This window comes from Fukomys damarensis, unplaced genomic scaffold (genome assembly GCF_012274545.1).
Source record: "Fukomys damarensis isolate Sample0158 unplaced genomic scaffold, DMR_v1.0_HiC HiC_scaffold_22, whole genome shotgun sequence".
Taxonomy (NCBI): domain Eukaryota; kingdom Metazoa; phylum Chordata; class Mammalia; order Rodentia; family Bathyergidae; genus Fukomys; species Fukomys damarensis.
This window is the reverse complement of record NW_022900934.1, coordinates 10704696-10726308: the sequence shown is the minus strand read 5'-3', so window position 1 is coordinate 10726308 and position 21613 is coordinate 10704696. Positions and strand designations below refer to the sequence as shown.

The window sequence follows — 21613 nt, the reverse complement described above, 5'->3', positions numbered from 1 at the left end:
AGGCTTGATTTCATTTCTGGAGCCGCGTTCCTGTTTGCGAGGGAGGGAGTGAGGGCCACCAGGTGCCCCCGAGGATGTGGAGCATTTGAATGCAAAATGGGATGAAAGGTTGGGGGGAGTTCTGGCTGCTGGACTAGGGCAAAGGGCTCTCGGAACCCCCATTGTCACATAATGTCGCCGCTCTGTGATTCGGGGTGCGTCGAGTGGTGAAGGAGAGCCCGTAACCTGAACAGCCCACTTAAAGTTAGCTGTGCTTCCTCTGGGGCTTTTTCCACCTCTAACTTCGGTATGCATTTAATCTGTGAAATTAGCGCTCTCACCTTACGTTGGAGCACCACTTCCCAGTTGGAGTCTTCGCTCTTTTCATTTCACCGGGCCACCCCTTCCTACGAAGCGCTTTCACCCCTGAGCACCGGCGTGCCAGTCTGCTGGATAATTACTTCGGCATCCCCTGAAAGCCTGAATCGCAAGGCTGGATGAGCAGAGTAGCCCTTGGGGATGAGTTAGGGGACGCTTTCCGAAGGGGATGTTCAGCCTGGAATTTGAAGGTAACAGGCCGCCCAGGAAACATTCTCAGCAAGCTTTTCATGAGTTGAGCCCAAAGGAGCTTAGGCAATGTTTTGTTTTGCTTTGCTTTGCTTTTCCCCGGAATGGCTTAACGTAATTTATTTTTTATGTTAAAATGGACAGAGTACTTTTGAGGAGCTTAGATAATGTGCGCTTCTCGGAGAAGTCTGAGCAGAGGGGACCAGAAAGGCTTCGACTTCCCTAAATAAAGCCTTCACCAGAGCCTTTTTGCCCCAGTAACTGTTTGAGACACCTTAGAACACAAATCAGAGGACACTGGCCGGGCCAGAGAACATTCAAGATGGAATTGAGAAGGCTAGAATACTTGAAGGGAGAGACATAAAAGCCCATCAGCCTCAAAAATAATGAAGCCTCATTGATCCAATGACTCGGGAGAATGCAGATTGAGGGGGAGATTTGGGCGAAGTACAGTGGAGTAAAGAAAGCTTCCTGGGGCCGTGGGTAGAACGGTGTCATTGTCTAGTATCGATAAGCAAGGTTCTGTAAGTTGCTGTGACTGAGAATCACATCAAGAAAATCTACATTCATCTCTAAATCTCTTTTTAAAGCATTTGTGGTTTTAGAACTTACCAGGATAGGCAGTAGTTTCAAAAGTGGATCCGTTTAAGAATAGAAACATTTGTGTAGAGTTGAAGAAGTGTGTTCATCTCCCGAGTCCTCTGTGGGACGCATTATAGCACACCAGAATGACTTTCTTACCCAAAAGCATTCAGGTGACTCAAGACGTATTAAGCTTTTCCTTGAGTAATACAGTGGTGGCCGTGTTTTCATGCCTAGTGATTGAACCTTCTCATAAAATTTCTGTTACCAATCTAGTTTGGTTTTGTGAGAGTTGAGGTTAGAAAAGAAAAACACTTGATACTGCATCATTCTGAAATTCAATTTATGCTCCTTCTCTTGATACAGTATCTGATTTTTTGTGATAGGAAAAATGAGTAGGGGTTGTAGGTGCATTGATAAATACATTCAAATAAGTTTATCACTAGCAGTAGGGAAGATTGGAGTACTTGGGGGACCGGAATACCAAGCTTTTTGCCTTTCTCTTCTGTCTGTTGGTTTGTAAATCTTTCATGTACTTATCACTACCTGATATTTACTGCACCTCTAGTAAACCACCTCTCGTAGAACTAAGGCATTCTGAGAGCATACACTCAGTGAAATATGGCCTCAGTGTTCTAGCTGTTGATAGAGTTGTTTGTTTTTTGAGATAAGGTCTTGCTAAGTGGCCACATCTGGGCTGGAATTTGGAATCCCCCTGCCTCAGCCTCCCAGAATGCTGGTATTACAAGTATGTGCCACCACACCTGGCTATTGGGACAGGTTTGGGTTTTTGGTTGTTTTTTTTGTTTTGTTTTGTTTTTTGTTCTTTTTTAGTTCTGGGTATTGAACCCAGGGCTTCATGGACATTAAGCAGGTGCTCTCCTGTAGAGCTACACCCTTAGCACAGGTCTTTTTAAAAAGATTTCAATTTATCCTGCTTTAGTAATATCACAGCTTTTTGTAAAATTGACTGTTAAGAGGTTGTAACCAAAACAAGGTAATACAAAGATACACGTTTTAGGATCTATTTTTCTTCCGCATAGAAAACAGTAGCGTGTAATTTCATGATTGTTTTATTTGTTTCATGTGTGTTTTTGCCTATTCGTGTGGCTGTTATCTCTGGTTATGATTTGTTTTTTGTTTTTTGAGACAGAGTCTCACTACACTATGTAGTTGAGACTTGACCTGTAACTCACTATGTAACCCAGCTGCTGTTGAACTCACAGTGATGCTCCTGCCTCAGCCACCCAAATGCTGGGATTACAGGCATGCGCCACCACACCCGGCTTCTGGTTATGTTAATTAACTTGATAAAGACATAAAAATAAATCTGCTGGCAAAATTTTTCTTTTCTGTTTCGAGACAGCATCTCACTGTGTAGGTTAGGCTGGCCTTGCACTGACAGTGTAACCCACAGGCTGGCCTCACACTCCAAAGTGATCCTTCTGCTTCAGCCTCCTGAGAGCTGGATTTTGGGCATGTGCCACCACACCCAGTAAAAAAATGTTTTTTCTAAAAGCAAGGGTGGAGGAGAAGGGAAAAAAGGAATTGAGATATGTTATGTACATGTACCAATTTGCTGCAATGAATGTAATTATTATGTACTGGGGACGTGTACTAATAAAAAAGTTTTTAGACTGCCCAACCAAAAAAAAAGAGAAAACAGTAGTTAGCATCTTTGTTATCTTTGCTCAGGGAAGGGAAAAGTGGTAGAGATAATAAAAATAATGGATAGTAAATATAACTAGTTATATTTGCGATATGGGCTCCCATGTGACTTTTTTGGTAACCAATTTATCTTCCTAATTGTTTCTCTAAGTTGGGAAAGTTGATAATGGTGATGTCCTTTAATATCCTTGGAACAGGGCGGAAGATACAGATAGAGCTCAGCGGTAGAGTGCTTACTTAGCCTTTGCAAGGCATTGGGTTTGATTTTGATTATTGCCAAGAAGTGAATAAATAAAAACCTTAAAATGAGCTGGGCATGGTGATGCATGCCTGGAATCCTAGCACTTGGGAGGCTGAGGCAGGAGGATCACTGAGTTTGAGGCCAGCCTGATCTATATGGTGAGCTCAAGGCCAGTTTGAACTACATAGTGAGGCCCTGTCTCAAAACCAGGAGAAAAAAATCCTTAGAACAGTCTTTGAGCCATCAAGTTTCTTGATTATTATTCATAGAGAAGTAGAATATTAAAATTAAGTTTGCATTTTTAGAATGTCCTAACAGACCCTTGGGGAAGGAAGCCCACGCATTTTGGATAGCCAAGGACAAACAAGCCAAGAAACAGGTTGTAAATAGTTGATAAATACTTGTGGATTGGGTAGGTTTATCTGTAGCAGTCGTGGTGAACCTAGGGTGTGCATGCCACAGCAAGCTATTGGTGTCATTGAAAGCTCTAAAAGGTTTGCCATCACTGATCTATAGCATGGTATTTTTCATGTAGTAAAAAGTTCTCTTAATCCTATTGTTTTGTTGCAAGAAGCATAACTGTTTCTCTTGGGTTGGTTTTTTCTCATCTCCCTTGCCAACATTTGTAAAAGGGCACATTAACTGTGAAGCTATACAGTTTTCTATTGTTTTTATCATAAGAGGCAAAAGCCAGGTGTGGCGTAGTGAGCTCAAAGCCACCCAGAACTACAAAGCAAGACCCTGTCTCAAAAAACAAAAAGAGCGAGAGAGAGAGAGAGAGAGAGAGAGAGAGAGAGAGAGAGAAAATTTCATCCAAAAGCTTTAGCAAAATAAGGGGCCAGGGATTTATTCAGTGGTGTTGTGCCTGCGTTGCAAGTGCAAGGTCCTGAGTTTGATTATAAAAAATTATAAAAACATCCAAGCCCTAAAATGTTTAGTTTTTAGCTGTTATTCCCATTCATCCATCAGGAAGTGATGATGCGAGAAAAAGCATCAGTCTCTGTGCTGTGATGCAGAATCAAGAAAATGGAGGAGAAACTATGACTTTGATAACATCGTGAGACTAACTGATATGAAGGGTGTTGCCTCCATTTTTATTTACTTTGAAACTTGAAGGTGTGACTAAACTTTCTGAGAGTTTTAGGTATGAGTCACCTTATTTTCTTGACAAGTGTTAGTGTTTATATTTCAGGAATGTGTTTTGGAAACTATTTTAATGATTTTTTTTTTTTTTAGAGGTAAGAGGTGACCTTAATGAGTTTTTGCTTTAATTTAAAGCCTATGGGTATCAGCCAGGTAGATTCATCTCACATAGAGAGCAGAAGCACCCAGTTGTCTCACAGGGCGTTTGGGAGAATGAATTGACATATTTGCCAACTGCTCAAGTTACTATGATAGGGGCTTTCAGAGCTTGGTGCTTACAGCTGCTCCAGTGCTGCTTTAGTATTTGCTGGTAATAATAGGTATTTAGAGGAATGAGATAAATAGTCAAACATGTTTGGCAGACTTTGTGGGTGTACATGTGTGTACACACGTGTGCATACGTGTTGCTGAAGGTTGGCCTTGCCCATGCTGAACACATGTTCCACCCTAAACTATACCCCAGTCTAAAAAAGAATGTTTTTAAAATCAACTCTAGGACATAAGTGAGAACCCCCATCTCTCTCAATGCTGGGGGTAGAACCTAGGGCCTTGGCATATTCCATAAACACTCTCGCTGAGCTACACCCGCCAGCCAATTAACTGGACCTTTATTTTAGTTACTCGTTTATTTAGGCAGCACTGGGGATTGAGTCCAGGCCTTCCCACTGACCTGCATCCCAACCCTTCTTTGAGACAGATTCTCACTAAGTTGCCGTGGCTAGAATTGTATTTGTGATCATCCCGCCTCAGCCTCCCAGAGTGCTGGAATCACAGATGTGACCACCATGCCCTGCTCACCTTTTTTGTTGGTTTGTTTGTTTGTTTTTTGAGACAGGGTCTCACTGTGTAGTTGAGACTGACCTGGAACTTGCTATGTAGCCCAGGCTGCTCTTGGACTCAAAATGATTCCTGCTTCTTTTTGAGACAGGGTCTCACTGTGTAGTTGAGACTGACCTGGAACTTGCTATGTAGCCCAGGCTGATCTTGGACTCACAATGATCCTCCTGCTTCAGCCTCCTGAGTGCTGGGATTACAGACGTGCTCCACCACACCCGGCAGCATTCTCATTTTTGATTTTTTGACCCAGGATCTCTCTGTGTACTCCACACTAGCCTCAAACTTGCAGTCCTCCCACCACAGCCTCCCTAGTAACTGGAATTAACAGGTGTGCACCGCTGTGCCCTGCTCTAACTGAGTCTTTATTATACTGGTCTTCACAATGCTCCCTAAGTGGGCAATTAAGGTTATATAACATTTCCCAAACCTCTGACGGAGACACTTTGAGGACAGCTGATTCACCTTTCGTAGGTTTTCCTATTTGAGGCAATGCCACACTGGCTCCAGGGTAAGTGATGAGTCCTGTTTAGTAAGACAGAGCCATTTTCATGACTTGGGCTTGGGGAACAGAGGTGTGGGCAAGCAGACTTGAGAATCAGAGCCATGAAGCGGACATGTGAGTACAGTGGAGGTTGTCTTCCTCCGTGTCTGTGATCTTCGATGGCTCCCTGAAGCCACTGCTGTTCCCACTAATTGGTGAGCTTCTGAAGCAGGCCCAAGCCGTCTGGTCTCCAGGGCCTAGCACTGTGCCACGCACATAAACACTTCTTGCCGTAATTGGATCATTGTATGTCCTACATACACTGATATATTAATAAAGCTTCTTTTTTTCTGCATTAACACAGTGAAGATGCCTCTTGTCACTTTCTAAAAAAATTTTTTTAAGACAGGGTCCTGCTGTGTAGACAGGCCAGCCTTAAATTTACTGTGTAGCCCGGGCTGGACTCAGAACTTTCAGTCCTCCTTTGTCAGCCTCTCAAGTACAGGGATTATAGACATGTGCTACCATGCCCACCGCAGACCTGTTTCCTCCTCTCCCCTCTTTCTCTCTTCCTCTTGGTGTTGTGATGGGAGCTACTGGGAATCTTCACACTGGTCCTTCACACGAAGTGCATCCCCCAGCCCCTTTTTAAGGGTCTTCCTAAATTGCCCCATCTGGACTTGAATCCTCCTGCCTCAGCTTCCCCAGAGTGCAGGTGTGCACCGCCATGCCCGGTTTAGATCTATTTCTTATACCTCTGCTTATATCACGCTTTCATGGTGGGGAACTCAAAGCTTTTCTTTTTCATCTGTTTTGCTATAGATTGTTGGCACATCCCATGAGATTGTAGTTCCTTTTATGAGAGGGGAAACAGACGCTTTTTGCTGGCGGTCAGGGTAAAGACTTGGCATGTCTTCGGTACCCAAGCCCTGATGGAGGGGGTCAGAGTCCAGGCTCTGTGCAGGTTTGAGCTGAGTCTGTGCAGTCCCCGGGGATGAGTAGAGCCTGTGTCTCTTCACGGAGGGCCCCTTGGAGATCTGACAGTGAGGAGGCACATTCTTGTGCTGTTCTAGTGCTGCTTCGTCTTCCGATAATGAGATTTCTGACTGTGGGCTGTCTTCTTTATTAGAAGAAATCCTGTTGTGCTTGTTTTTTCTGTGGTGTGCATTTTCAGATTGGGTAGTTCTATTTTGTTTTGTTTCATTTTGTTTTTTAAAAAACATAATGTTTGGTATATTTGTAGTTTGGAGCTGAGTTTCGGCGATTTTCACTGGAAAGATCAAAACCTGGAAAATTTGAGGAGTTCTACGGATTACTGCAGCATGTTCATAAGATACCCAATGTTGACGTGCTGGTGGGCTACGCAGACATCCACGGAGACTTACTGCCTATAAATAACGACGATAACTACCATAAGGCGGTTTCAACAGCCAATCCACTGCTTAGGATTTTTATACAAAAGAAGGGTAAGTACCACTGTTTAGAAAAATTGTTTTGGAACAAGAAGTAGTGTGTTTTCCCCATTGATGAGATACAGACTTTACCACAACCCAGTGAATAAACATCTGGTGTAAATCTCCTTACTATGTTAATAAGCCAGTACACTAAACATTTGTGTTAGTGCTGGTTTGATATTGTCATACTTTATGAGTACTTTCAGATTTTGTTTTAATTGCTTTTTTTTTTTTTTTTTTTTTTTCCTTACTGGAAATTGAACTCAGGGCCTCGTGCTTAACAGGAGGCGCTGTGCTGCTGAGCTACTACATCTCTGGCTCAGTTAACTCCTTAGTGTTTATGTGTGTGTTTGACTGTTTGAGTGGGTAGCACTGAGGAGCAGACCCAGGGCCTTGGCACCAAGAAATATTCCCCAGCCCTTTTCTTTTACCCTTTTTTCCTTCTGTCTGTCTTTCTATTTATTTTTTTTCCCAGACAGGCCAGGAGGCGCTGTGCTGCTGAGCTACTACATCTCTGGCTCAGTTAACTCCTTAGTGTTTATGTGTGTGTTTGACTGTTTGAGTGGGTAGCACTGAGGAGCAGACCCAGGGCCTTGGCACCAAGAAATATTCCCCAGCCCTTTTCTTTTACCCTTTTTTCCTTCTGTCTGTCTTTCTATTTATTTTTTTTCCCAGACAGGCTCTGGCTGAGTCTCTAAATTGGCCAGGCTGGGCTCAAGCTTGCAATCCTTCTGCCTCAGCTATATTCCCCAGCCCTTTTCTTTTACCCTTTTTTCCTTCTGTCTGTCTTTCTATTTATTTTTTTTTCCCAGACAGGGTCTGGCTGAGTCTCTAAATTGGCCAGGCTGGGCTCAAGCTTGCAATCCTTCTGCCTCAGCTTCCCAGAGTGATTTTGTTTGTTTGTGACACAGGGTCTCACTATTTCCCAGGCTAGGCTGTAACTTATGATCCTCCTGTCTCAGCCTCACAAGTAGCTGTGACTGTAGCTGTGCTACTGAACCTGACAGTCTGTCTGTCTGTCTTTTCTTTTTTTTTTTTTTTGAGACAGGCTCTCCCTATGTAGTTTAGGCTGGTTTTGAACTATGTAGCCCAGGCTGGCCTTGAGCTAGGCAGTCCTGCCTCATCCTCCGGAGTGCTGGGATTATAGGTGTGTGCCACCACACCTAGCTGACAGTCTTTTTAAAAATATAAATTAGCGCTGCCTGCCTTGCAAGCGCGAGGACCCAAGTTCGATCCCCGATACCAAAAAAAAATACAAATTAGGAATTTATTAAGTCTTTACTTCACCAAATGGGTCATTGCCCATTCACAAAGATATGCTGAAAAGAGCTTGAGTTGGGTAAGAAACCCTGGGTTGGGCCGGGGATTTAGCTCAGTGGTTTTGCTGTCTGACTTGCAAGCACAAGGACCTGAATTCAATCCCTGGTACCCCTCCCCATCAAAAAATCAATCTAACAAAAATTTTAGCTGGGTGTGGTGGCTCATGCCTGTAATCCCAGCACTCGGGAGGCTGAGACAGGAGGATAGCTGTGAGTTCGAGACCAGCCTGGGCTACATAGTGAGACCCTGCCTCAAAAAAACCTGCCAGTGCTACGTTTACTGCTTCAGACACCGGAGCACAGCTGTTTAATCTCGTGAGTCTCAGTCTCTCCATAAAGCGAATGTGTCCTCGTTGTGTTACTGTGAGGATGAAATGAGCTCAGTGCAGTGCCCTGTCGGCTGCTAGCACCCGGGAAACGCCTTCTTTCTTTCCTCTTAGGATATCACTAGTTGATTATCCAGAAAGGGGGTTAGCAAGTCATGCTTTTGGAGAAGTAGGAACACTGTCTTGCAAAAGAACATTTGATATGACCATCCAGCAAGCATTTTCAAATGTATTTTGAGTCTTAAAACTTTTTTGAAATTTCGTAGACTCTGTGTGTCTGTCTGCAGATGGGCAGGGTAGGGATCGTGGTACGTGCCATTCAGTCCTCCTCTGTATAGTAAATGAAGAGTTTGAGACGCCAGCGTGAGAGCATCGAGCCTGACGTGGGGATGACTACATCAGCACGCCAGCTCAGAAAGCACCTTGAAAGGGGCATTACCCTTGGGGATGAAGCTATGTTTTCTGTCAGTTGATAAGCCTTGAATAACCCTTAGGATTTTGGAATTCCTCTGATCATGTATCTTTGCCTTTCTGGGTTTGGAGAAACTAACATCCACCAACAAAATAAACCTAACCCAAATTTTGGGAGGGGGTGGTACCGGGGATCGAACTCATGACTTTGCACTTGCAAGACAGGTGCATTGCCACTGAACTAAATTTCTGGCCAAGAGTGATTTTTTAAAAAAAATATCACTTGATCTGTTTACAGAATACTTTGAAACACACAAGTTAATTTTCTCAGAGACCCCTGAGATGGGTCCTGACCCTGACAGGGTGTGGTGTAAGTAGAGCAGGACTCCAGAAAGAGGAGTCCAGCTACTCAGGATGCACGAGGTCTTCCCACAGAGAGCCAGGAGCAGGGGTAGAAGTGAGACCGGCTGAGAAGCCGCAGTGCTGCACAGAGATGGGCGGGAGACGCTGAGTGTGGCTGTCCAGTTTGCTGGTGTGCGGCAGGGGGCCCGGCACACAGCCATGTGGTTTAAGCCTGGGGCAGTGCCATAAACCAACAGTTTGGAAGAGCTACTGATTTCAAGACTTTGGTCCTAGAGAAATAATCTCATCAGGCAGTTGAGTTGGAAATCTCACTCAAGAGATTGGAAATGGTAGGCTGAAGTTTAGGGTGGAAACCAGAGACTAGTCCGAAAGTCTGCAGCAATAGGACAGTGGAGGGCTGGCTGAACTGAATGTATGCTTTTTATCGAGACTTTAAACATTTTTATTTTTGTTGTGAGGCATTGCGGTTTAGAAATACATTAATATGTGAACGAGTATTTTCCCCGTAGTGGTAGTGTCCAATACAAGGCATGGCCCTTAGAATTTGATTTAGAATTAGGCAATCCATTCAACAGGAAGACTTTCTATTTGGGTATTTTATATTTTGTTTTTCGTTTTCCATCCTAGGGATTGGACCTGGGACTTTTGCACTGCGTTTTACCCCCAACCCTTCTTTTTTCATTTTTTTTTTTTAAAGACAGGTCTCACTAAGTTGCCCGGGCTGGGCTTAAACTTGCAGTCCTTCTGCTTCAGCCTCCCAGAGGAGGGACGGCATTACAGGCGTGCACTATCACACCCGGCTTAGTTTTGAAAATATAAATTTAATATATTACTTAAGCCAGAAATGAAAGTAGGGTGGCTCACTCATTCTGGCTTGCAAGCCCTCTGCTGGATTCCTACTGCGACCAGGCAGACCCTTTGTGGTTCGGCCTTTGTGCCCTGTGCCCCCATGCCCTGATCACAGCTTTCACAGCCCGGGACTGGTGTGGTGTCGGGTCTGTTTTCTGTGTTTCCCCTTGCAACGCTTCGTCTCTCTCTTCCCCTGGCTGCCTCCTCTGGCTGTGCTCCATCCATCAGCTCTGTCACAGGGGCCTCTCCTGCCTGCCCTCCCACCTTTACCAGGCCTCCCTGAAGAGCCGCAAGGACTTTATTTAACATATGTTATTGTGCCTATTTTCCTTGTTGTTTACTACCGGTCCGGGCATCTAAGGCAGTGACAGATTTACAGGCTACACTGTGATTCATCTTGATACTTTTTTAAAAAACAAAACTGAACAGATGCTTAAGTAGAAAGCTCATTTTGAGGGGGCTGGGGATTTAGCTCAGTGGTTCTGCAGCCTGCTTCACAAGCACAAGGTCCCAAGTTCCATCCCCAATATCAAGAAAAAAAAGTAAAAGCAAGCGAGCTCATTTTTTTAAAACCTTGGTGAACAATAAGTCCAAATAACTAATAGAGAAGATAACGTTAAGTATAGTTACATCTTGCCTATTTACAGCGCCTTCCACTTCAGGATCAACAAGGCATCAGTTACACTTGATACGGTACCAAATGATTTTTCAAAAAAAAAAAATTTTAAAACTATTTAAAAATTTAAAACCTTGTGATCTTTTAAGATCTGGTACTCTACCAAACAAAGATTGAATGTGTAGACTACTTTGTAGCTCTACTCCAAGACAGCATTGTTGCATATCCTGAGAAGTCTTATATTTTATAACAGCTAATTGTTAGAAGAAAACCCCTGTACTCTATTTCTTGGGCTATTACAGTGGCAGCAAAAGCAAAACAAAAAACCTGCTATCTTAAATTATTTCCACAAAGAAGAGTCTCAGCTCTTTTTCCAGCTACCTTGTTTGGAGGTCTTATCCTGGTTTATTTGGGAGAGGGATAATGGAAGATACAGAATAGTCTTTACACTCAGCAGTTTTAGAAAACATTTCAGGGTTCCACCCTTAAAAAATAGCTAGGTCGGGCCAGGGATGTAGCTCAGTGGCACCGTACCTGCCTGGCAAGCACAAGGTCCTGAGTTCGATCCCAGGTCCAAAAAAAAAAAAAAAAGGCCAGGTCATTCCTGTAGGTTTGGATCACAGGCAGGGAAACATATTTTCTTAGTTTCCCATGCAGTTGTGATCAGCCCTGTCTAGGATCCTATGACTTGCTAGGAGTTAGACACACCTGCTTCCCACACACCAGATTTAATTAGAATGTCTCTACCCAAACTTGTTACTGTATCACTGTTTTTGTGTATCAGACAGATGCATTTACTTCTTGGATTTTTGTTTTGTTTTGTTTTTGAGACAAAGTCTCCCTATTCAAGGAATGACCTTGAACTCACTATGTAGCTCAGGCTGGCTTCAGACTGGTGGCAGTCTTCCTGCCTCAGCCTCCTGAGTGCTGGGAATACAGGTGTGCACCTTGGATTTATTCAGAGGAGTTTGTTAGAGACAGAAGGGCCTGGCTTTAAACTGGTCTCACTTAGAACACACCCTCACAGGGACATGGCCTCTGTGGTCCAGACACTTACAGCTGGCAGTGAGATCATCCTTACCTTGACTTTGCACTGGACGTTACTTGGTAGATTTTGTTTGTTTGTTTTTTGAGATAGGGTCTTGCTGTGTAGTTCAGGCTGGCCTGGGTAGCTGGGATTACAGGTTTGCACCACTGCACCCAGCTAGAGTGGGTTTAATTTTAAAATGGTCCAACAGATTACATTTTAACAGTAGGCTACAAATAGTTTAACAAAAGGTGTGGCCCAGAAGTAATGAAAAATTGTGGAATCACATTTCACAATATGGTACCATTTGCTCATGGCAGAAACCTGGGTGTCACCTTTAACACATGCCTATTTTTCAGTCAGTCACCAAGCTCATTAAAACTTCTAATTCTGCTTCACATTTGTGACTTGGCTACCACACAGCACCATCCGAATTTACTGCAGTAGCCCTCAAGCCATTCTGCAGCTGCAGTCACAGTGAGCGTTGTAGACAAACCAGATGAGATTACCATCATTCTCTGAAAAATGCTAGGTTTTCCCTGCTGGCCCTGAGGCTAAAGTCCATAAGCCTCAGCCTTCCCAGGAGGCCCTGTTTGCCTGGTCGGCAGTGCCTCCTCCCTCCCTGCCCTCCCATCAGCCTGTGTTAGACTTCTTCATATACCCTCCCTCACTCTTCTCCAATCTTTGCATCTTGTGCCCTCCTGCCTGTTCAGCTGCTGCTGCTTTTTTCGATCTCAACAGAAACCTCACTTCCCTAGAGAAGTCTGCCTCACCCTGCAAGGCAGGCCAGGACCCCTCTCACACACACCTACCTTCAGGGCCTTGGCACCTTTGTCATCACTTAATTGCTTGGCATTCTTCGTTAGTTGCCATCTCCTCTATCAGTTGAAAGCAGACAGCAGTCTGTCTGTCCCTGAATCTGAACCACAGAGCGTAATACCTGGCACATAGGTGTTTATAAAATGTTTGGTGGTTGAATTTTCTATGTTGGGAAATGAAAGGTCTACAAAATTTGAATGTTGCTTAAAGTGACATTTAATCCTGTTAAAGATGCCAGATCTGTTTCATTTAACCATTTTGAATTAGAACACAGTTGGCAAACTAAGGCCTGGATGATTTTGTAAATAAAGTTTTCTTGGAACTTGTCCACACTTAACCCCGTTATGTGTCATCTATGCCTGCTTCTGTAAGAGACAGAATGGCCTGCCATACCTAAAGCAGGTGTGTGACTCTTGATGGGGACAGCTTGGCAGTGCCCGGGTTAGAGCACTTTAAACAATTACTTCATTCTTTGCTGTCTTTCTGTCAACTTCAGGTGGGGCTTAATCTTGAGGTTTCTTGATGACTCTACCATGGATCTGTTCCTGTATTTTTACTGTATGGGGATGCTGATGGGATTTATGCGAGTGATTTGTTTTTCCAGGTTTGCTTTTTGTTTGCTGTAGCCTTTTACTATGTGTTAACTGTGCCTGCTGCTGAGAAGTGGTTCTTCCCTTCTTGTTCTGAATGTTAGCTTAGGACCCTCTGTGAACTAAGAAATGAGATAACCAGGCTTTTCAGAAATAAAATTTGGAGGAAGAGGTGCCCAGGGAGGCCCTCAGGTCCCTCTGTAAGAGTAACACCGGAGCTTCTGTGTGTGAGGAAGACATGGAGCTTGCCACTCCAGAGCCTTTGAGATAGGTCCGTTTTGGTTACAGGAGCTGAGATTGTTGGCTGAAGGTCAGGCTGGAGATAAGTGAGGCATTGCTGCTTGGGTCTGTAGCGGGGCTGTTACCTAAGTCTGAGCTTATGAAGTGAAGGTTGCTATGAGTCAAGTTTGCAAACTCCCATCTCTTTCTGAGTTGAGCCCTCTGAGGTGCGCACTCGGTAGAAAGTCAGTTCCAGTTCCTTGCGGACATTCACCTTTACACTTTACACCAACACCCTGCATTCTGGCTTTCAGCCAAAATATTTCTTTTCCCAGTGGCTGGAAACTGATTAGCTAGATGGGAGAACAAAGGTGCCTTTGTGCTGGGGCATATTGCTTTTGAGAATTTAGCGGAGAGCATTCAAATGGAGTCTGGACACAATGCCAAATTATGCAGATTTGGGGTTTTTTGGTCAGGTTTCCCATGACTTGGTATGTAGGCAACTTGATTTTGTTGTCAGTTTGTATGGCCTGGAATTTCCCTTATAAATATTATGTAGGTCTTCATTATTGAAAAATAAAAATACATAAACGTGTGAGAAAGTACTTTTGCTTAGAAGACTAATCTTGTAGTTCTTTGGCCACAAGATTCTTCCATCAGTGGGATTATTTGCAAAATCAAATTACAAGTAAATTCCCCTCCCCCACAGGACTGGGGATCGAACCCATGACCTTCTGCTTGCCGGTCAGGCATGGTGCCACTGAGCTACATCCCAGCCCAAGTAAATTTCTGCTTCAGTAAGAACACAGTGTAAATACTCCATAAAGATAAAAGTGTCCCTGAGGGGGGAAAATGTCATGAATAAAACCCAACGTGTTTTAACGAGTTCTCTTCTGGGAAAATTTTTCCTAAGTCTGATTTGATCATAAGCCTGACCCCAGCCCTGAGCTGACAAAGTGAGGCTTTTACAGCACACTTCTGAAAGTTCACAACTTGAATGTTCATAAGTTGAGAACTTATGGTAATGCCTTGTGTTATACATCTGTAAATTAAGAAGTTATGCAGCATCAGAGAAGAACATGAGCCTTCCTGTGCTCTGACATAGGCCCCATATCTGACCTTCACTGGAGCGGCTGTCCTGGTAGGGAACCCTGGGTCCTGGCCTTTGCTCTGGGACTCACTTTGTACCCTCAGTTCCCTGGTCTGTAAGGTGACAGTGATGAGCCCCGAGCACTGCGAGATGGTGACGAGGGCACCGTCGTGGCTGCTGGGAACTCGGATTTTCTCTAGTTCTTTCTGGGTGGGGCAGAGGGGCAGGGGGCCTTTTACGTCTTTTATTCTTTTTTCTTCTTTTTAACCCAGGGCTTTTGCATTGAACTATATCCCCAGTCCTTTTACTGTATTTTGAGACAAAGCACTAAGTCACTGGGTTGCCCAGGCTACATTTACACTGGCCATTTTCATGCTTTGACCATGGCTTTTACACTGAACTACCCCCCCAGCCCCTTTTTCTTAGGTTTTTGTTTTGAAAGAGCTTCTCACTAAATTGCCTGGGCTCAGCTCAAACTTGAAATCCTCCTGAATCAGCCTCCCAGAGTTGGGGTTATAGACATGTGCCATTATTCCCTGTTTATCTCTTTTATCCTTACTGAAATACTTTTTTTTAATCCTTGGAAATTCAGCTTTTAGTTTTCTTCATTCCAGGCAGGTTTTGGGGGGTTTTGTTGTTGTTCACATTTTTTTTTTTTTAACTGGAGATCAAACTCGGGACCTTGTGCTTACCAGGCAGGTGGCAGAACCACTAAGCGGAACCACAGCTGGCTCTTTTTAGTTTGTTTTTGTTTTTGTTTTTTGAGACAGAATCTATGTATTTCAGGCTGGCCTTCCATTCAACTATGTGACACAGGCTGTCCTCAAACTCAACAGTTCTTCTGTCTCAGCCTTTCTAGGCCTGTGATTGTGGCATGTGCCACCAGGCCTAGCACCTTCATTCCAGTTTGTTTTGAAAATGTGATTTCCACTTTGGTTCCTGTTGTCAATTTCATTTCCTTCTTTTACCTCTTTCTCTGATGTTTCCTTTGTAGACTTCCTTCAGCCACATGATTTAACAGTATCCGAGGTTAGGTGTCTTGATTTTCCACAGCTTATATCAGAGTTTCTAAATTAATAGCTTTAGGAATGACTTCAGAAGATGTGTGGTTTGGGGCAAACAGGTTTTTTGTTGAAGTTATTTAATTAGGGGTTATCATTTTAAAATGGAAGATTTTTGCCTGAATGTAGGATTTCTGTCATCAAGGAAATCTGCCAGGAACGGACGAGCAAGCAGCTTCGCCGTTTAAATGAGGCAAGAACTCTCCAGTTTGCCAGTTGCTGGCTGCTCACTTCCTTTTGGTCTGTGTCACACTGCTGAAACAAATGTCAGTATACTCTGTTCTTCATACAGTGAAGAAAGGGTTAAAAACCTTATCTCTGCTTCTTTCAAAAGTAGAAAATACTGAGAAACACGCACTCCAGGAAACTGAAGAAGGGAGTTGATTTGCAGACCTAACTCCCTAATTATTTGCTGTGTCCATTGAATTACGGCATCTACCCAGTTGCTAACATATACGCCTATTTGATTTTGTCTCTCTCTCTCTCTCTTTCTCTCTCTCTCTCTCTCTCTCTCTCTCTGTTTTTGGTATTAGAGATCGAACCCAGGACCTCACGTAATGCTGGGCACATGCTCTACTACTGAGCTGTATCTCCAGGCATTTTTATTTTATTTTTTGAGACACTGTCTGCCTGGGGTGGCCTCAGACTTGGAATTCCCTTGCCTCCACCTCCCAAAGAGCTGGGGTTGCAAGCTTGTGGCACTGTAGCTGGCTCCCTCTCACGTTCTTGGGTTGAATGTGATAAACATGCAAATTGGAGGCTTTTTAAACAAATGAAGGAAAAATATATTTAAAATCGATGCTTTAAAATGATGTCTCAGAATGAGTTTGTAGCCTGTGTGGTAAGAACCTGTAGGCTCCACTACTTTGAGCCCAGGAGTTCGAGGCCTGTTCGGGCCACACAATGAGACCATGTCTCAAAAAAATGAGTGTGTAAGTCCTATCAGAATTTCATTAGCCATATGTAATATTGTTTAATAGTCAAAGTTTTAACACCGACATTTAGTAATTTTGTGATATATGTTTAAGAAGGCCCCCTAGTGTTTTTTCCTGGCATGGCATATTTTTACTGTTGTACTAGAATAAATTTATATTTAGCTAGTTTGTTTATGTAGCCGGTATATTTGAGTTGTATCCTTTCCGTGCAAGTTGAACTGCAAATAAATCAGTATTTTTACAGCATTTCTCTAATTACTTCATTTTATTTTTAAACAGAAGAAGCAGACTACAGTGCCTTTGGTACAGACACACTAATAAAGAAGAAGAATGTTTTAACCAATGTATTACGCCCTGACAACCACAGGAAGAAGCCACACATAGTCATTAGCATGCCGCAAGACTTCAGACCGGTGTCTTCCATCATAGACGTGGATATTCTCCCTGAGACACACCGTAGAGTCCGTCTGTACAAGTACGGCACCGAGAAACCCCTAGGGTTCTATATCCGGGACGGTTCCAGTGTCAGGGTAACTCCCCACGGCTTAGAGAAGGTCCCAGGGATTTTCATATCCAGGCTCGTCCCCGGAGGTCTGGCGCAGAGCACAGGACTATTAGCTGTTAATGATGAAGTCTTAGAAGTTAATGGCATAGAGGTTTCAGGGAAGAGTCTTGACCAAGTAACAGACATGATGATTGCGAACAGCCGCAACCTCATCATCACAGTGAGACCAGCGAACCAGAGGAATAACGTGGTCAGAAACAGTCGCACTTCCGGCAGCTCCGGCCAGTCTACTGATAACAGCCTTCTTGGCTACTCGCAGCAGGTCGAACCCAGCTTTGAGCCGGAGGATGAAGACAGTGAAGAAGATGACATTATTATTGAAGACAACGGAGAGCCACAGCAGATTCCGAAAGCTGTTCCTGATGCTGAGAGCCTGGAATCCCTAACACAAATAGAACTCAATTTTGAGTCGGAACAGAATGGTTTTATTCCTTCTAATGAAGTGAGCTTAGCACCCATAGCAAGTGGCACAAACACAGAATTTGAAGCACGTGGTGCAGATCAAAAACTCTTAGAAGAAGATGGGACAATCATAACATTATGAAGCCACTGCTTGGGTGTTTTCTGAGTCATGAGGATGCTGTGGGACACGTGAATGTGGCTAGTAATTAAAGCGATATACCTCTGAACCAGTGATGCGGAGTAGGCATGAAAAAAATAATATTGCAAGCTTAAAATGTTACTGCGATGATTGGTTGATAATTGTTACTGTAAACTTTGGTGGCTCAGAGGTGAATTTTTGTCTGAAACAAAAAGGCCTTTGCTAAAGAAATTATGTGCTTTTGCTGTTTTTCTCCTTCGAAGAACTGGATGGTGGAGCACATTCCCCGAACTGTGTGAGAGGACTGGATCATTTCTGCTTGAAGTGGTTGCATATTTAACCTGCTATGCAGAGTCCAGTTAATTTTCCCTTTACTTAATGTTTTTAAAATTCTGATGTGAAAAAGTTGGATTCTCTTTTTTGGTACATTGAGGACCAGAGCTTTTATGTTCCCCCTACTGTGTTTTTCTTTCTTTTTATAAAGATTTGTTGCTTTGTTGTTAATTGTAACAAATTGTCTTCACAAATGCACCCCCCGCCCCGCCCAATTTCTAAGAAGTCAAACCAGCTGGCCGGTTTTAGGAGTTTTAGGAGTCTTCCCACACTACCCAGCGCTGAAGCCCCTTCCTGGGTGTGAAGCCATGACAGTTGCTCACTTTGATGTCGCCGTCCTATGCCTTCATGTGTGGGCGTGATCGATGCTTTGGAAGGCAGCTCCTCTTACTGGTAATATAGGAGCCTCTCCTTTAACCTGCTCTTGTCCTCATTCTTAGTCACATTGGAAATCATTCCTTTCACTTTCAGTGTGTGTTTTGTTGGTGTGCTTTTATACTCTCTTAATGCATCCAAGTGGTATGACTCATTTGGGATCAAAAAGGTACCCAAATGAAGAGATTTTTACGCACAGGACAAACTTCTGCACTTTTTATATCAAAATTGGGTTTTCTGTCGTGGAACTAGTCTAGGAACACTGCCTACACTTTATGAAAAATATGTAGTATTCACCTATGACAGGTAGAGCTTATTAATTTTATGAGGCTATTTATTATTTTCCAGTGCATCCACTTAGGACAAGTTAGGAGGAGGCTGCTACTTTCATCCCGTGCCTGGTTTCACTGTGCCGTGTGCGCAAGCACAGCAGTGCACATGTATATAGAAACTCAGAGTGGTGTAAAGACCATAGGTTCCCTCTGGCTTATGGAGAGTTATTTATTCATTAATTTTATGGTAGGACTTGTATGGGTACCTTTATAACAGTTGTGTGCTATTAAAACAATGAAGATTCAAACGACTCCGTTTTGAAGGATATTTTCTCTATATGGTAAAATATATGAAGAAATGAAGTCTTAATCAAATGATGATCACTGGACTCAGAGGACTTCACTGCTTGCTCCTTCTCATTACCACTAAGCACAGTCTCTGTAAGCTGTTAACTGACTACACAGCATTATGTGGCACAGTGCACCTGTACGCACTGAAGTGCTTCCTCCTGTGTAACGGCGTCAGCTTTAACATTCTGTGAGTCTTAGAAATTTGGCTCTGGAACAGCAAGATGATGTCATTTGTAGAAAGTTAAATTTCATTTATGATATAAGTGGTGCAGGGGTTCAACATTTTAAGTAATACTTTTTACACACTACCTCTCTCTTTTTTTAAACAAAATTTTAACATTAGAACTTTTCTCTTGGGGAAAAATACTTCAGGGCTTGACTTTTGTACAAATTTTAACTGTAAAGTATAAATTTATCTTATATCTATTCGTGGAAATGGAAATCAACGCTGCTAGTGATTTTTATTTAATTATCCTGTTAAGGATATATCTGGTGTTTTCAACTAGGTCTCAGTCATTTAAATTATTGGTGAAATAACTGATTAATAGACATAGTGTAGCCGGGCGTGGTGGCGTATGCCTGTAATGCCAGCACTTGGGAGGCTGAGGCAGGAGGATTGCTGTGAGTTTGAGAAAAGCCTGGGCTACATAGTGAGTTCCAGGTCAGTTAAAAAAAAAAAAAAAAAAAAAAAAAAAAAAAGATATACTGTAAAACCATTAGATCTCGGTTATTGGCAAGTCTTAGGCAGTTACTGAATTTTATTGTCAGTCTGAGTCATTTATTTCAGGTACCCCTTAATAACAAAAATATCAATGAATTCAATGTAAAATTTTATACTACTAAATGTCAAGCCTAACTGTGAATTTTTTTCTGTACCTTAAGTAAATTTATGGTAATGTTTTCAAGCTGTCAACAGAATATATGTACTTTAGTGAACTATGAATTTTCTAATTAAATTTTACATGTTATAACATAATTTTTACATGAATGATACTTTGTTTAAACTATCAAATGTCAGTATTTTACTACAATTTTATTATAAAATGTACATTATCACTAAATGAACATTGATTTTAAAAATCAAATTAGCTTTAGTTGGATATTATTTTTTACAAATAAAAGTCAACTTGTATTAAGGCTACTTTCTTGTTTGAAATTATATGAAAAGTCACCTGACAAGTGTTTACCAAGCACCTGCAATGTAGACCGGATAGGGTGGAAATTGACAGTGTGTAGCAGGATTCTTACTCCTCAACTTTTTTTTTTGTTTTTAGACAGTGCCTTCCCTTACAGTTCAGAGTGCTCTTGAACTGTCTGCGGAGACCAGGCTGGACTTAAAGTCAGGATCGTGCTGCGTCAGCCTCCTGAGTGCTGGGATTATAGATGTGTATAATCCTGTGCCTGGCTGCTTCCTTAACTTACAATTGAAGGTGAACACCTGATTTTGGGTTCTTATACTGCAACCGTGTATGAATACAGCGGTGGACTAGAAGGTAATTTTTTTTTGTACCGGGGATCGAACTCACGACCTTGTGCTTGCAAGGCAGCTGTGATGCCACTGAGCTAAATCTCCGGCCCCTCAAAATTAACATTCTAAACATTACCACTCTCTTACACACTGAAAATATGACTCCATGCTAGTTGCATGTTAAATACCTGTAACTGCCTGATTTCAGTTCTGGATAAGAGCCTGATTCCCAACCCAGGTTACTAGTACACCAGGCAAGCATTCTGCCCCAGAGCCATCCTCCCTAGCCGGAATCTGATACACTTGATCTTCAGGAAAACTAAAGTTACAGAAATTTACAAAGAAAAATAAGTCCCTCTCTTCTGGCTGTGCTGTGTTTAACAGCTACTAAGAACCACTGCTTGTAGCTTGACAATCACCTTTGGTTAGAAGAAAGGCTTAAGACACGAAATGTTTGTTGTGACCCTGTGATAGACTGTCGCCTGGTGAGAGTGGCTTTTACCTGCCTGCAGGAAAAGCAGTTGTGCCTTCTAGCTATATAGTAACATCATTTATATGCTTTGTAAGTGTTATCAGAGAAGACATTTTGGAAACCAAAATGAACTCTTCATTGTCCACGGAAGCACAAATGCAAATGTTTGTTGCTGGGTGGATGTAGGCACTTAGCAATTTAAATTTTTAGTATATGGTAAGCCTGCCAAATTCCTCCCTGAAAACGTGGATTTAGATAGGTAATTCAGGCTGGCCTTGAACTCCTGGCAGTCCTCCTGACTCAGCCTCCCAAGTGCTGGAATGAGACATGCACCAGCACACCGGGCCCTAGACAAATAATATTTTAAAAGGGAATGTGTTTATCCAGTTGATACTATTTGGTGTATATTTTATAAATACTAAAATTCAGTGGAGTTTGTATTTTTTTAATTTTTTGGTAATACTAGGTATATCAAAACCAGGGAGTACTGAGCTAGATCCCCTGCATTTTTTTCCTTAATTTTATTTTGAGACATTAAGTTGTCCAGGCTAGTCTTGAACAAACACTCCATCCTCCTGCCTCGGCCTCCTTAGTTGCTGGGATTACAGACATGTGCCCCTCTCTCTCTCTCTCTCTCTCTCTCTCTCTCTCTCTCTCTC

The 21613-nt window shown here is 42.8% G+C and overlaps 1 protein-coding gene across 2 annotated transcripts in view; it reads left to right on the top strand.

Moving 5' to 3' along the window:
* The window catches only part of Pard6b (par-6 family cell polarity regulator beta), a 24105-nt gene extending 4470 nt beyond the window's left edge, over positions 1-19635 (top strand). Inside the window, exons 1-3 of one of the 2 annotated variants that reach the window (XM_010618218.3) lie at positions 135-548; positions 6742-6964; positions 16857-19635. In XM_010618218.3, coding sequence (XP_010616520.1) covers positions 477-548; positions 6742-6964; positions 16857-17686 — 1125 coding nt within the window. In that variant the 5' untranslated portion in view covers positions 135-476 and the 3' untranslated portion in view covers positions 17687-19635. Of the gene's footprint in view, positions 1-134; positions 549-6741; positions 6965-16856 lie in introns of those variants that run through there. The other variant, XM_010618219.1, reaches the window with a different exon arrangement.
* Positions 19636-21613: the final 1978 nt, after the last annotated feature.